General features: G+C 35.9%; 1 protein-coding gene across 2 annotated transcripts in view; it reads right to left on the bottom strand.

Annotated features, from left to right (window-relative positions):
* The window catches only part of NRDC (nardilysin convertase), an 87,724-nt gene that overhangs the window by 33,523 nt on the left and 39,737 nt on the right, over nucleotides 1–14,464 (bottom strand). For both annotated transcript variants that reach the window (XM_062191314.1, XM_062191313.1), the window contains 6 exons: nucleotides 12,153–12,248; nucleotides 10,377–10,499; nucleotides 8,122–8,179; nucleotides 6,048–6,121; nucleotides 4,633–4,702; nucleotides 1,631–1,708 (listed from right to left, as the gene is read on the bottom strand). In XM_062191314.1, coding sequence (XP_062047298.1) covers nucleotides 1,631–1,708; nucleotides 4,633–4,702; nucleotides 6,048–6,121; nucleotides 8,122–8,179; nucleotides 10,377–10,499; nucleotides 12,153–12,248 — 499 coding nt within the window. The remainder of the gene's footprint in view (nucleotides 1–1,630; nucleotides 1,709–4,632; nucleotides 4,703–6,047; nucleotides 6,122–8,121; nucleotides 8,180–10,376; nucleotides 10,500–12,152; nucleotides 12,249–14,464) is intronic.

Consider the following 14,464-nt stretch of genomic DNA (forward strand, 5'->3'; position numbering starts at 1 on the left):
ATCAAAAGGAAATAATAGCTGATGTCTGTATTTGTTTAATGGAAACACTGAGAGATAGTGCAACATAGTAAAACATTAGTAGTCTTATGAAGTCAAAGCAATTCTTACTGAAGAGAACAACACAAAATGTTGAAAATATGATTACTCGAAGGCAATAAATTTTTCAACCTGTCTTTTAGAAGAAACCTAAAACATCTCAACTATATCCCTACTTAGAATGTCAAGTGAATTCTTTGAAACTACACAGAAAGAAGCAAGACTTATATTTTTTCCTGACTAGAATAATCCCAAAAATGTAAAATAAGCAAGGACATCAAAATAATTAGAAATTCTAATTAAGTTCAGTAAGGCAGAAAGGTTGCATACATCTCAAAACATATTACATACATTGTAAAAGCTAAAGATGTACCCAATATCATTAGTTTATAATAACCCTGCCCTCTCAGATTTCTTTAAATGTTCCAGTAAACAACAACATCTTAAAGCACTTATTTAAATTTTTTAACTTTTCTTTCATTTCATTTGTAAGGCCAAGGGAGGGGGGAGAGAGGGAGGGGGAGGGGGAAAGAGGAAGAGAGAGAGAGAGAGAGAGAGAGAGAGAGAGAAAGAGAGAGAGAGAGAGATCTTCCATTCACTGGTTAGTTTATTCCACAAATCTCAAATGCCCTCACAGCCAGGGCTGGGCAAGGCTGAAGTCAGGTCCCCAGAACCTAGTCCTTTTCTCTACTTTCCCATTTTCAAATTAATTAGCATAAAGAAAACTCAAACAAGGAATTATTTTAATGTATTAATCCTAATTCTAAAGTTATATTTCTATTATTTAGCCATAGGTTTTTAGCATACTTAAATTTAGCATACTTAAATTTTAGCATACTTAAAATGCCACAGGACACATTCTATTATCCATAATCCCACATATTTATTATGGTTTATCTGCCCAATGAGGTTTTTATTAAAGTCCATCTTCTGGGTTGGGAAAACCTAGAGATCCACAGAACTTAAATAATGGAATCCCTTAATATCCAATCAAATCCAAATTCTTGGTTAGAGATAACTTTTTTTATGTAATTCTGGAACCTATTAGTTTCATTTATGTTTTTTTAAAAGATGTATTATTTATTTGAAAGCCAGAGTGACAGAGACAGAAGGTGAGATGGAGAGATTTTCCATCTATTGGTTTACTTCCCAAATGCCAGCAAGAGCCAGGGCTGAGCCAGGCAGATGCCAGGAACTCCATCCAGGTCTCTTATACAAGTGGCAGGGACTCAAGTGTTTGAGCCATCATCTGCTGCCTCTCAGGCTCATTAGCAGGAAGCTGGATGGGAAGCAGAGTACCAGGACTTGAATCAGGCACTTCTATGTGGATGTAGGCCATGTCACTATACCCACCCCTTATTTATGATTTTTTAAATTGTATATAAAATCACTTCCCAACATGGGCTAAAAGGGTAAAGTAAGGAACTACAGAATACAATGTATATTAAAATAATCTAGGTTATTAAGATAATTAAGCATTAAATTTGATTCTGAATTCTAGCAGCTAAAGCAAAAGAAAACATTATATAACATTTATTTTATATTATTTTTCAAAGATTGTTACATGGAAAATACTTAATAACAGAGTACTTGCTTTTTTCTAAGGTAAGAAAGAATGCTGCCTTTGCCTTCATGTCCAACCAGCCAGGAGATATAATGAAGTGGCTTCACCCTTTCAGAAAAGTGTGTCAGAAATAAAAAATTCAAGGTATAAATACATCAAAAATACCTTACCTCTAAAACTATAAACTGAAAATATAACTATATAAACATTCTCACATAAATCCACTAAACATGAAATTGTAACTTAATAGCATCAATATAAAAACAGAAAGGTAAAATTTACCTTCCTCTGAAATCCCTGAATGAGTAAAATCACTCCAAAATGTAAATCTATTACTTTTTCTTTTGAATACCAAATATCTCCTTCATGAAAAAATCTTTTTTATTTTACCAAAAATGGAAGTAATATGGATTCTTTATCATTTTATAACCCAATACAGATATAAGTCACTCTGCAAAAGCTCTCAGCATGGCATCAAGCTCTGTGGTAAAGTGAAATGTGTTGCTCTAAGGGTTAGAAAATCTTCAAAAAAAAATATTTTATTTATTTTGAACATCAAAGTTACAGAGATGGGGGCAGAGACAGAGAGAGATCTTCCACCCACCGTTTACTTCCCAGATGGCTGCAACAGCCAATACTGGGCCAGGAGCCTCATCCAGGCCTCCCACATGGGTGACAGGGGCCCAAACACTTGGGCCATTATCCACTGCTTCCCTAGTGTATCAGCAGGGAACTGGTTTGGAAGTAGGGCAACCAGGACTCAAACTGGTGCCTACTTGGAATGCCAGCATCACAGTCAGCAGCCTTACCCACTTACGCCACAATGCTGGCCCCCAAATCTAGGTTCTAATTTTAGTTTTTCCATTAAGTATATCAGAACCTTAAGCGAGAAACTTAACCTCACTGATTTTTTTCTCTTTCTCTTCACTTATTCAATACAGTTTTCATACAAATGCAGTTAACAGGTATTATTATAATAGAATAATATTCTGAGTAGTTGTATTCAAACAGTCTCTTCCCACTGGCTTCTACTATAATTTTACTTTATTGATTTATTTGAAAGGCAGAGAGAATGAGAGACCTCCAATCCACTAACCTCACTCCCCAAATCCCTGCAACAATAAGGGGTATGCCAGGTGAAAGCCCAAAGCCTGGAACTCAAATCAGTCTCTCAAGTGAGGACAGGGACCCAATCACTTGAACCTGCACATGTTGCCTCTCAAAGCACACACTAGCAGGACACTGGAATCAGGAGCAGAGCTGGGGCTCAAATCCAGGCATTCCTATATGGGATGCAGATGTACCAAGCAGCATCTTAAATAGCTGCACCAAATACCCGCCCAATACAATAATTTTAGAAATGTATTTGAAAAAAAAATGAGACACAGAAAAATTGATTTAGAAAACTGAAATAGGTTGCAGAATTAAATTCGGTAAACCCTTGAAAGCCAAGATACAATATGATGATTTCAACTATGTTAAACAATATTCAAAGCCCATACAACATTGTTTAAAATATGAATTGAATTATATGTACACTAAGACTAGCACAGGAGACGCCAAGTAGTTAATGAACAAGCCTAGCTCATCATACAACAGTCGCATCCGAACAAAACTAATATACTATATTTGGTATCCCTGGGGGGGGATAAATATTGTGCTTATTTGTAAAACAAGACTCCCTGTAAAAGTTGATTTATTGGAATTCATATATTTAGTTTCAAAATGTCTTATAATGAATGTCACTTTAAAATAAACTGTTTTAAAATTACAGAAATGCTAACCATCTTTGGAAAACAGAATTATGAATAGCTTTTGTATCCTTCAGTAATTTCCAAAATTTGTACCAAGAACTTAGGAATCAATCAGAGGAAAAACAAGGCTTTATAAAGAGTGTATATAGTGTTCCATTTCCATAAAAATATATATTTGCTTTACATTCAATATTTAATGCATGAAGGCTATAAAAGAAACTGTTAAGGTTAAAAATATCTTTGAGGATAGGGACAAAGAAAGGAGAAGTAGATCTTTAGTTTTTATTTAATGTCCTTTTGCCCTTATTAATATTTTACAAGCATATTATTTTTATAGTAAGAATTTTGAACAAACTCGTAAATATACATAATAATTTTAACACTTTCTGATACACTCATAACTGGGCTATCAACATATACTACTTTTCCCTATAGCATCCTTGCATAGAAGCAAGCAAACAATATACATTTTCTTCACTTTTTCACTAGAAGCATACTGTTCTTGTTAATTCAATGAGATTTTGTTGCTTGAATATTCTAATATATGTAAGTGGCAAAAAATATTTTTACTGAGTAATACTTTTACTAAGTATTACACATTTTACTTTTTCTTACACATTACTTTTTTTTATTACACATTACTTTTTCTTTTTATCTATTAGTGTATGTGTCCTCATGGTTTTGCTTTGTTGATGGTGATTTTTAAAAATAAGTTAAATTTTTATCAGCTCATTAGCATTTATTTCTAATTAGAAATGCATTTGTAGACATTATGACTGATCTCTATTTTTAATGATCTGCTTGACCCATTCTATATTACTCACATAAGATAATTATATAGATCAGCTGAAACCCTTTCTTAATTTGTATAAATCTATTTTAACTCATGAGTAAATACTTGAGATTTCTATTCCCTCAAAATTATTTAATTTTACTTTTGACAAGATCAAAACAACTGGTAGCCTCTGTCATATAAATCATAAGCTAATATATATTTTCTACTCAAGTACTAAAGAAAACAATTACTAAAATTTACTCTAAACAATTTCAAAGACTCAGGAAAGGCAACTAGATGTAAGAAAACTCTGGTGTTCATACCCCAAAAAAATCAATATAATACATAGCAAGGCTTGAAAAATCTAACCGTAGTTAATTCCTAGGCTAATGCATTATCTTGCTTATTAATTCAGGAATCCTAAACTAAAATCATTTAGCATGCCTTAAAATTTTAACTCTCACTCAGAATCTAGTGAAACAAGTTTTCTCCTGAACTCTTACCTGTAATGCTGCTGTTGAGGCGGAAGTGCCCACGTGATGGTCAAAGCATGAATTTTTCTGATTGGAACAACTGAACAAAAAATTTTCCAGAAAAACAGATATAAGTGCTTTTCCATAAATTTTACTGTTATAAGAAGTTGTTTGTAAATGTGATATATTTCACCCTTTAATAAACAGGGGAAGGTTAAGTACGATGCAATTATTATTTTGTTACCAATTTTCCAATTTGGATTATATAACTTTTGTAAACTTCCTTTCTATTTGGTTTCACTGCTAGAGAAAGCAAGGATAAAAGAACTGTGAAATGTTAAGTATGAATCTCTTCTTGTACAAAAATATGGGACTAGAAGTAAAGACAGCCATGGCTAAAATCCAGCCCTACCACCATTTTACTGAATGTGAGAAAATCACTTACACTTCATTTTTTCTGAATCTGTTTCCTCATGGTAAAATGAGTGGGTTGGCTGAAGTACCTCTAAGATTCTTCTCAGTACTATTACTCTATGATTCCATGATAGGAAATAAAAAGTCAGAAAGAATACAACTGAAAAAGAGTTGTCTCAGGAAGAAGTCAGCTTAATAGAATGGAGCCAGCAGCATAAAGTGTGTGATGAAACAATCACTGATTAGAAGAAAGGGAGAGGAAAGAGACGGGCAATGAGGTGAGGTTGGAGAGAATATCAAGGCAATTTGAAAGATTTTTTTAAAAAATCCACTGTGATAAAAGCAGCAAAAAAAAGAGAAATGGTGAATTAAGACTATGCAATATTCAAAATGGGCATATTGTTGCGGCCGGCGCACTGTGCCAATCCGAAGCCAGGAGCCAGGTGCTTCCTCCTAGTCTCTCATGCGGGTGCAAGGGCCCAAGGACCTGGGCCATCCTCCACTGCCTTCCCAGGCCACAGTAGAGAGCTGCATTGGAAGAGGAACAACCGGGACAGAACCGGCACCCCAACCAGGACTAGAACCCAGGTGCAGGCACCGCAGGCAGAGGATTAGCCTACTGAGCCGTGGCGCTGGCACCCATTTCTTGATACTTTAAATTTTTCCACATTTAACAGTTTAAAAAGGAATAATTTCCAAGTGTTTTTCTTCTTTTATATTCTTGTCTCTTTGAAAGCATAAAGAGCAGAATATACATAAAATGAACTAATTAGAAAGAAACAAAAAACAAAAGGGAAAATAAATCAGTAAAAAAGTATGAAACTCACTCAGGTATCAGCAGGGCACCAGAACCAATCAATCAGAGGCTAGCTAGTGGCCTGCAATCTATCGCTAATCGGATACCCACTGCCCATCTATTCCTTTTCCAACACAGCTAGACTCCCTGTTGTTTTCATTCTGGCAGCCTCAGTTACATTGTAGAGAATGCACTCGAGTTATTTCAAACAGTTTCAAGCTTTTGCTTCACAAACCTCTATAAAGTTTGTTAAATGCTGGTGTGTCAAATGGATCCGTTAAATGGCCAAAGTTTGGTTTTGGTAATCCACTGAAAATAAAACAAATACATTAAAATTCAGTTGGCAAAAGCTTTTTTATTTATATTTATTATTAAATATAAATATTTAGTATTTAGTATATAAATATTGAGTATATATTTAGTTACCAAAAAATGAGTAAATTTGAGTATATATTTAGTTCCTATAGGGATAGCTAACTGGCAGATATTGATAATCTATTCTACATACTCCTAGATAAAAAGCACTATAGGCATGAGTGAACAAATGGCAACAAAGACACAAAATCCTAAATTATACAACCTATTCTTAACTTCTGCCTCAGTAAGTCAAATCTTTTTACACTTTACCAGTTAGAAAATAAAGAACTAAAGAAATACCTCCCTCAATACTTACTGTTCCAATCAGCTCCATTCAATTTCAGCTCTCCTCTTTTTTTTATTTATATAGAGAATATATTTCATATATAAAATTTTAAGCACATAATGGTATTTCCCATCCTTCCTCCTACCCTCCCTTTTTTCTTTTAATTTTTGCAATAAGATACTTTCAATTTACTTTATAAAGGCTTATTCCTCCACTAAGTAAAGAATTCAATAAGTAGAAAGTAGAAATACCACTACAGACAAGGGCTAAAAACAATAACCAAATCTCAAGATGTCAATTTCACTTACATACATATTTTTGTATTCCATATAGTAGCTACCACAGTTCATTTCAGAGAGGAAAAATTATACCAGAGAATACTTTTTAAACTCAAAAACTATACATGCAGTGGTTATGATGTGTACATCATTATATTAGGCATTCTAGTAGTTAAAAGTCTCTGTCTCTCCTCCCAGAGGATTCTTATCAGGTTGAAGATATTAATATATCTTCATAAGATGGTCAATACAAATTCATATTAAATGCTTCAAAGGCTTTTTAATCTGTTTGATTTAGGAACCAAAGTTATTAGTGACTAATGTTGAAGAGAATTTTCAAACACTCATCAGAGATTGACAGAACCCAATGAATCACTCTCTTAAATATACTTCTGATTTTATTAGTAAAGTCTCACAGTGAAGACATTCCTGACTACCAACTGACTCTCTATAGCTCACATTTGTTACCAGAAAAATTTAAAACGCTATAATTTTGACATGGCTTTCATTATTTTCCACACACTAAAAGTATTGCTAATATCAACAGAAATTTACATAAAGCCAATATAGTAATCTATCAGTTGTTTTTACAAATTATTCTAACATCTTATGCTATTTTTTCTTTCACAAATTTAAAATAATTATGTATTCAAGTGAATAACTGAACAAAGCCACTAGCTTACTCATCTGATAAAACAATCTGATTTCTTTTATTCTATTAAAATGCAAACTGCTGAGAGATGACTTAATTGTTTCAGTTTTTTGTATTGTTTGTATCAAAATGTAACAGTAAAGTTATCTTTTAAAAGTCTGTATTATAATAATGAATTAGAGGTCGATAAAAAACACTTAGAAACCTCCTGAACTAGAACTCCACATACAATTTCTAGTAAGAGACCTTGTGGTTCTACTCCATGAAATAGCTTTTTCAGGAAGTGTGGCAAGTCAGCCATCATATATAAAATTATTTCTTTTTAAGGAATAGCTTTCCAACTGTTCAAAAAAACAATCTTTCAGAATACAACTGTAATATGGCAGAAGACGTAAGTACACATATTCTGCCTTTCGAACAGTAATTTCTTTAATATCACAGTTCAAAACACTCTACACAGTAAAAGAAAAGCTCTGAATAAATGTAAAAGGAAGCACAAGTTATTCAGAATTATTGTTTTCAAGCCAATACTGAAATACAGAAATTATGAAAATTTGAGTTCTTATTTTGCCTACTCAAAAGCCATGTGATGTAGCCAAAGTTATTAAACATTTTAGGTCTTAATGTTATCACCTATTTTTAAAAAACAAACAAAAAAGAACCTGTGGGATTCATACAAAAAATATGGTCTTATTTAACTATACAGGTGTAAGATTTATGAAAATAAATATCTTACTTGTTCGGGATCTGAGAGAAGATTTCAGTAACCCACTTTTCCAAAGTATCCAATGTTTCTTGAAGCAGGTAAGATGGAGAAAAGGAAATGTGATATTATTATTCAGGGTAAAAGTGCAATTAAATTTCTTACAGATTTTTAGCTAATTTGGGCATTATTTGCCACTATCTAACCAGTAAAAAGTAATAGGAAAAGCTACATTAGTTTAAGAAAACTTTAGTATATATACAATTTTGTTAGACTCTCATTTCTCACTGGCTAAGCTAGAAAAAGCAAGTAAGTAAAGCAAGTTTGTTTTAAAAAGCTTTGTTTTTCATTTACCCTATATGAATGAGGAGCCAGAAGGTAAGAATATAGCTACCATCCCCTTACAGAGAATGCTGTGCACAAACTTACTGGGTCTGGCCCTGCCAAGACAACTAGTTAGGTCTCAAAATTCAATAAATCAATAGCAACTGATTTTTAAGTTGATAATTTTGTATGGTCCAGGAATGAAGTTATAAATAGCCAAATGGCTTTTGGTAGAAAAAAGGTTCCCCATCCCTGCCACCCATTCCAAACTTTACATGCGCTAGGAAAGTTTCTCCACACTAACCCATAATACACTGCCTCCTTTTTTTGTCAACATCTCATCAGTACTTTAATACTCCACTTGTTTTGCATTAATTTGTACCTGCTGATGATTTAACCCATACGTTGTCTTCTTAGGTCTCATATATATGTCATTTCTTTCTTATATTTCACAACCAACTCTATTGAAATTTCTAATAAAACACAACATCTAAGGGTGTGGTGGGTATAGCTGCCGCCTGCAATGCTGGCATCCCATATGGGTGCCAATTCGAGTCCCAGCTGCTCCACTTCTGATCCAATTCTCTGCTATGGCCTGGAAAGCAGTGGAAGATGGTCCAAGTCAATGGGCCCCTGCACCAGCATGGGAGACCTGAAAGAAGCTCCTGGCTTCTGATCAGCCCAGCTCCCGCCATGGTGGCCATTTGGGGAGTGAGCCAGCAGATGCTGATCTAGCTCACTGCTGGTAGCCTGGGAAAGCAGAAAAGGATGGCTCAATTGATTGAGCCCCTAAATCCACGTGGGAGACCTGGAGGAAGCTTCAATTTCCAGCTGTCATTGTCATTTGAGGAGTGAACCAGTGGATGGAAGATTCTTTCCCTCTCTCTCTCTGTCTTTCTCTTCCTCTCGCCTCTCCCTCTCCCTCCCTCTCTTTGTAACTCTGCCCTTCAAATAAATAAATTTTTTAAAAGGTGGATTTGTTGTCTTGTTAAAAAAGAGAGAGAGAAAAAAGAAAGGAAAGGAAAAGAAGGAAATAAAGGAGAAAAGTCTGAAGAGGTTGAAAAGTAAAGAAAACAAAATAAAGCTACTATGGTTTCTTTAATGAGAAAATTTAACATGAGTTACTGAGGCTAATGATAAAACAAGGAAAAGAATAAAGGTATTCATCACTCTTTTTATACTTAAGATAATTCTGCCATAGCCACTATGACTGATTTCAATTATTCAAGCCATTTTACAGAGCCATATGTAAGGATGAACAGATAACTTGTCCTGTAAGAGCTTAAAGTCAACACAGGATAAATGAAAACCCACAAACATAGAGACAGCTGAATGTGGCTTTAAAAATCAATTCATGGGGGCTGGCACTGTGGTAAAGCAGGTAAAAACACGACCTGAGACACTGGCATCCCATAGGCTTGCTGGTTTGAATCCCAACTGCTCCACTTCCAAACCAGCTCCCTGCTTATGGCCTGAGAAAAGCAGCAGAAGATGGCCCAAATGTGTGGGCCCCCGCTACCATGTAGGACACCTGGAAGAAGCTCCTGGCTTCAGCCTGGCCCAGTCCTGATTGTTGCAGCCATCTGGGGAGTATACCAGCAGATCAAAGATACCTCACTCTCTCTCTCCCTCCTCTCTCCTTTTCTCTCCATAATTTTGACTTCCAAATAAATAAATATTTTTAAAATTCCTAATATATTAGTACATTAGTACATTCACAGGCTAGCCTAGAGGTAAGATCTATTTCAACGAGAGAAAAAAAATTTGCCTGAAAATCAAATGATCTTCTACTTCCCTGAGCTTTGCCACTTGCTTTGTGAGAGCTCCAAATTCTAATTTCCTTTAATTTGTATTAGAACTAAACACTAAAATAATTATTAGTTTACAGTAATATTGATCTAGAAAAACAAATCCTAAGAAAGCACTACTTCAGAAAGTCTAAAGGTCAAAATGGATAATATTACCTTTGGATTGAACCACTAAAGTCATGTAATGAGCCGAGTAGTAACGCATCCAGAATTCTCGCAGTCTGGTATGTGTATCAATATTATTCTTTTTTGGCTCATGCTTAAGAGTCTCAGCATTTCCTATGAAAAGATAAAACAATTACAGAAATAACTAAATTCACTCTGTTAAAAGCTATCTGCAACAACAATGCATGTTCTAGTACTACACATAACAAAACAGCCCAAGCGACTCAAAAATACTGAACTAGTGTATATTAATAAAAATAAACTAAAATTTACAAGAAATAATTTTGAAGTATATTTTAATAAAGAATTAACCTCTGGTTAGATATGTCTCAATAACACATAGTATTTGCTTAAGTGTCCTTGCTTAATAATTAATAATTAGCTTAGCACTCAAGTTTTCTCTCTGCCTAGTGATAAAAAATAAAACACATAAAGCAAAGATACCATGTAAAATGTATATAAACTGTACAAAATATATAAGAAAGAAAAATCCTTTGAATGAAATACAATCTAGATTGGTTCACCCCATATTCTATGCTATAGTCAACAGAGGCTATAATTGAATTCTCTGACAAGAAAATACCACTATGAAAAACAGATACCATTTAAATACCTAACTAATTAAACAAAATTACTTAACAGTTCAAAAACTATTATAGAAATCACTGTTCAATCTCTGTTGATAAATGGAAATATCAGATTGGCGTAGACTATATAATCAAACAGATGTGTAAATCTCACACTCATCACTTACCAACTGCATGATTTAAGCAAATAAGATAAATTCCCTGACCCTGTTTCTTTAAATTTAAATTGAGATGGGGGCCGGCGCTGTGGTGCACTAGGTTAATCCTCCACCTGTGGTGGCAGCATCCCATATGGGCACCGGGTTCTTGTGCCAGTTGTTCCTCTTCCAGTCCAGCTCTCTGCTGTGGTCTGGGAAAGCAATGGAGGATGGCCCAAGTGCTTGGGCCCCTGCACCCGCATGGGAGACCAGGAAGAGGCACCTGGCTCCTGGCTTTGGATCAGCATAGCTCTAGCCATTGTGGCCATTTGGGGGGTGAACCATCGAATGGAAGACCTTTCTCTCTGTCTCTCACTGTCTGTAACTACCTGTCTAATAAATAAATAAAAAATCTTTTAAAAAAATGAGATGATAATGGTACCTATCTCTTAATACTGTGATAATGATAAAATTAAATAATTTTCGTAGGGGCTGACACCGCTCACTTGGTTAATCCTCCACCTGCAGCATCAGCATCCCATATGGGTGCCGGGTTCTAGTCCCAGTTGCTCCTCTTCCAGTCCAGCTCTCTACTGTGGCCCAGGAGGACAGTGGAGGATGGCCCAAGTGTTTGGGTCCTGCACCTGCATGGGAGACTAGGAGGAGGCACTTGGCTCCTGGCTTCAGATCAGCATAGCTCCGTGGCAGCCATTTCAGGGATGAACCAACGAACGGAAGGAATACCTTTCTCTCTGTCTCTTTCTTTCACTGTCTAACTCTATCTGTCAAATAAAAATAATAATAATAATTCTTGTAGTGGTAACACAGTACCAGGCACCTATCAAAGCATTCACAAAATGTTAGATACTATTCTTATTGTATCCAATGTTAAGAGAACCAAATATAAAAAATTTTCATTTGAAAAGTTATCTAGCTATCCTAAAAGGTAACCCTTAGTATCCTAGCTTTATAATTTTCAATTTTTAACAATTTTTCTTATTATCAATCATCCTTACTAGAAAATGAAACATTTAGTAACTTACCCCAAAAAAATTTCCCCATAGGATGTCCTGGTCTAGCAAGGCTTCCAAACAACATTTCCTTTCTGTTTGCATCAGAAGGTCTTGCAAGCTGATATTCTGTAAGTTTTAAAGGAACATTTTTAGTAAGATGAAATTCAATATCTTGCTTTATTATCTAGAATATCTTTACTGAGCATCTACTATATATCATGTACTACTACTATCTTAACTGAGAACAAGGAAGTCACAAAAATTAACTTTACATATCAGATGTTATAAGACTCAAGTACAAGGAGCAGGTGTTTAGCCTAGCAGTTAAGATGCCTATGTCTCATGTCACTGAAGTACTTGGGATAGATTCCTGGTTCTGGCTCCTACTTCCTGCTTCCTGCTAAAAAACAGCAGCAATGGCCCAAGTGATTGGGTTCCTGCCACCCTTGGGAGACCTGGAGAGCACTCCTGGCTCTTGGCCTCAGTCGGGCAGAACCCCAAAGCTGGGGACAGTTGAGAAGTAGAGGGGAGTCTGCTATCTGTCTGTTCCTCTTTCTCTCTTTGCTAAATACATACATAAATAAGACTGAAGTGGAAAACAATGATCTAGTCCTGGCTCTGTGACTTAATATAATCAGTAACTTTGGGTAAATCAACTCATCTTTGTAGAGTTTTCCCCTCATTTTCCAAATACAACAAGATAGTTAATGATCTGAAGATTTCAGCTCTGGGATGCTATGTTCAAGATTTTACCAAAGAAAATGCTAATAAAATGTTAAATCAAGTTACTTATTCCTGGGAATTTATTTAAATTTCCTCCAAGGCCAACCATAACGGTAATAAAGTATGAAAGTTAAAAACAATCACTTTTGGGGGCTAGCATTGAAGAGTAGCAGGTAAAGCCACTGTCTTTGACACCCACATCCCATATAGGCACCAGTTCACGTCCCAGCTGCTCCACTTTCAACACCGCTCCCTGCTAATGGCCTGGGAAATGTAGTGGAAGGTGGCCCAACTGTTTGGGCCCCTGCCACACACATGAGAGACCTGAAAGAAACTCCTGGCTCCTGGCTTTGGCCTGGCTCAGCACTGGACATTGTGACCACATGGGGAATGAAACTGCAGATAAAAGATCTCTCTGTCTCTCTCTCCCTCTTTGTATTTTTGACTTTGAAATAAAATAATGAATCAAAAAATTTAAAGTAAAAAATATCTTGGCTAGCATTATAGACCATATGCTTATTTTATGTCCATCCAAAATTCATACATTGAAACATAATTCCCAAGGTAATGGTATCTAAAGTGAGAGCCTGTGGAGGTGATAGAGTCCTCATGAATGATTCTCTTTTTAAAAAGGTCCAAGAGAATTCCAGGAAGCAGGCCCTTAAGAGACACTGGATCGAGGCCAGTGCTCTGGCTCAGTAGGTTAAAGGCCCAGCCTGCAGCACTTGCATCACATATGGGTGCCAGTTCAAGTCTGACTGCTCCACTTCCAATCTAGCTTTCTGCTATGGCCTGGGAAAAGCAGTAGAAGATGGCCCAAGTCCTTGGGCCCCTGCACCCACATAGGAGACCCGGAAGCAGCTCCTGTCTCCTGGCTTCAGATCAGCACAGCTCTGGCCGTTGCAGCCATCTGGGGAGTGAACCACGGGATGGAAGACCTCTTTCTTTCTCTCTCTCTCTCTCTCTCTCTCTCTCTCTCTCTCTCTGCTTCTCCTCTGTGTCTTTCTGACTTTCAAATAAATTAATTAATCTTTAAAAAAAAAAAGTGATGACTGCTTTTTGAAAGAAAAGAATGAAGCAAGATTGAGAAGGTGAGTAGTAATTAATTAGGTAGGTACAAAGACTTGACATATATGAGTCCTCAGTAAAGTACTATCATGACTATTTTTATTTTCCTCATCTGTAATTGAAAACATTTGGTTGAATGATTCCTAGCATGACAAAAACCGAACCAACCATTTTAAGATTTTGAGTTACAGGCTAGGTTGCAACCCCTTATAGTTCTAAATTTCATAAATTTATTACACTTTCATCTTTTGCTTAAAATTTTATTTTTAGGACCAGTGCTATGGCATAGTAGGTTAAGCCTCTGCCTGTGGTGCAAGCATCCCATGAGTGCCAGTTCAAGTCCCAGCTGCTCCACTTCTAATCCAGCTCCCTGCTAATGGCCTGGAAAGCAGAGGCGACCCAGAAGAAGTTCCTGGCTCCTGGCTTTGGATTGGCCCAGTTCTGGCCATTGTAGCCATTTGGGGAGTGACCCAGTGGATGGAAGACCTCTCTCTCTGTAACTCCACCTCTCAAAAAAAAAAGGAATGAAAATATATTTTAAAAAATGTATT

Source organism: Lepus europaeus, chromosome 5, assembly GCF_033115175.1.
Source record: "Lepus europaeus isolate LE1 chromosome 5, mLepTim1.pri, whole genome shotgun sequence".
Classification (NCBI taxonomy): Eukaryota; Metazoa; Chordata; class Mammalia; order Lagomorpha; family Leporidae; genus Lepus; species Lepus europaeus.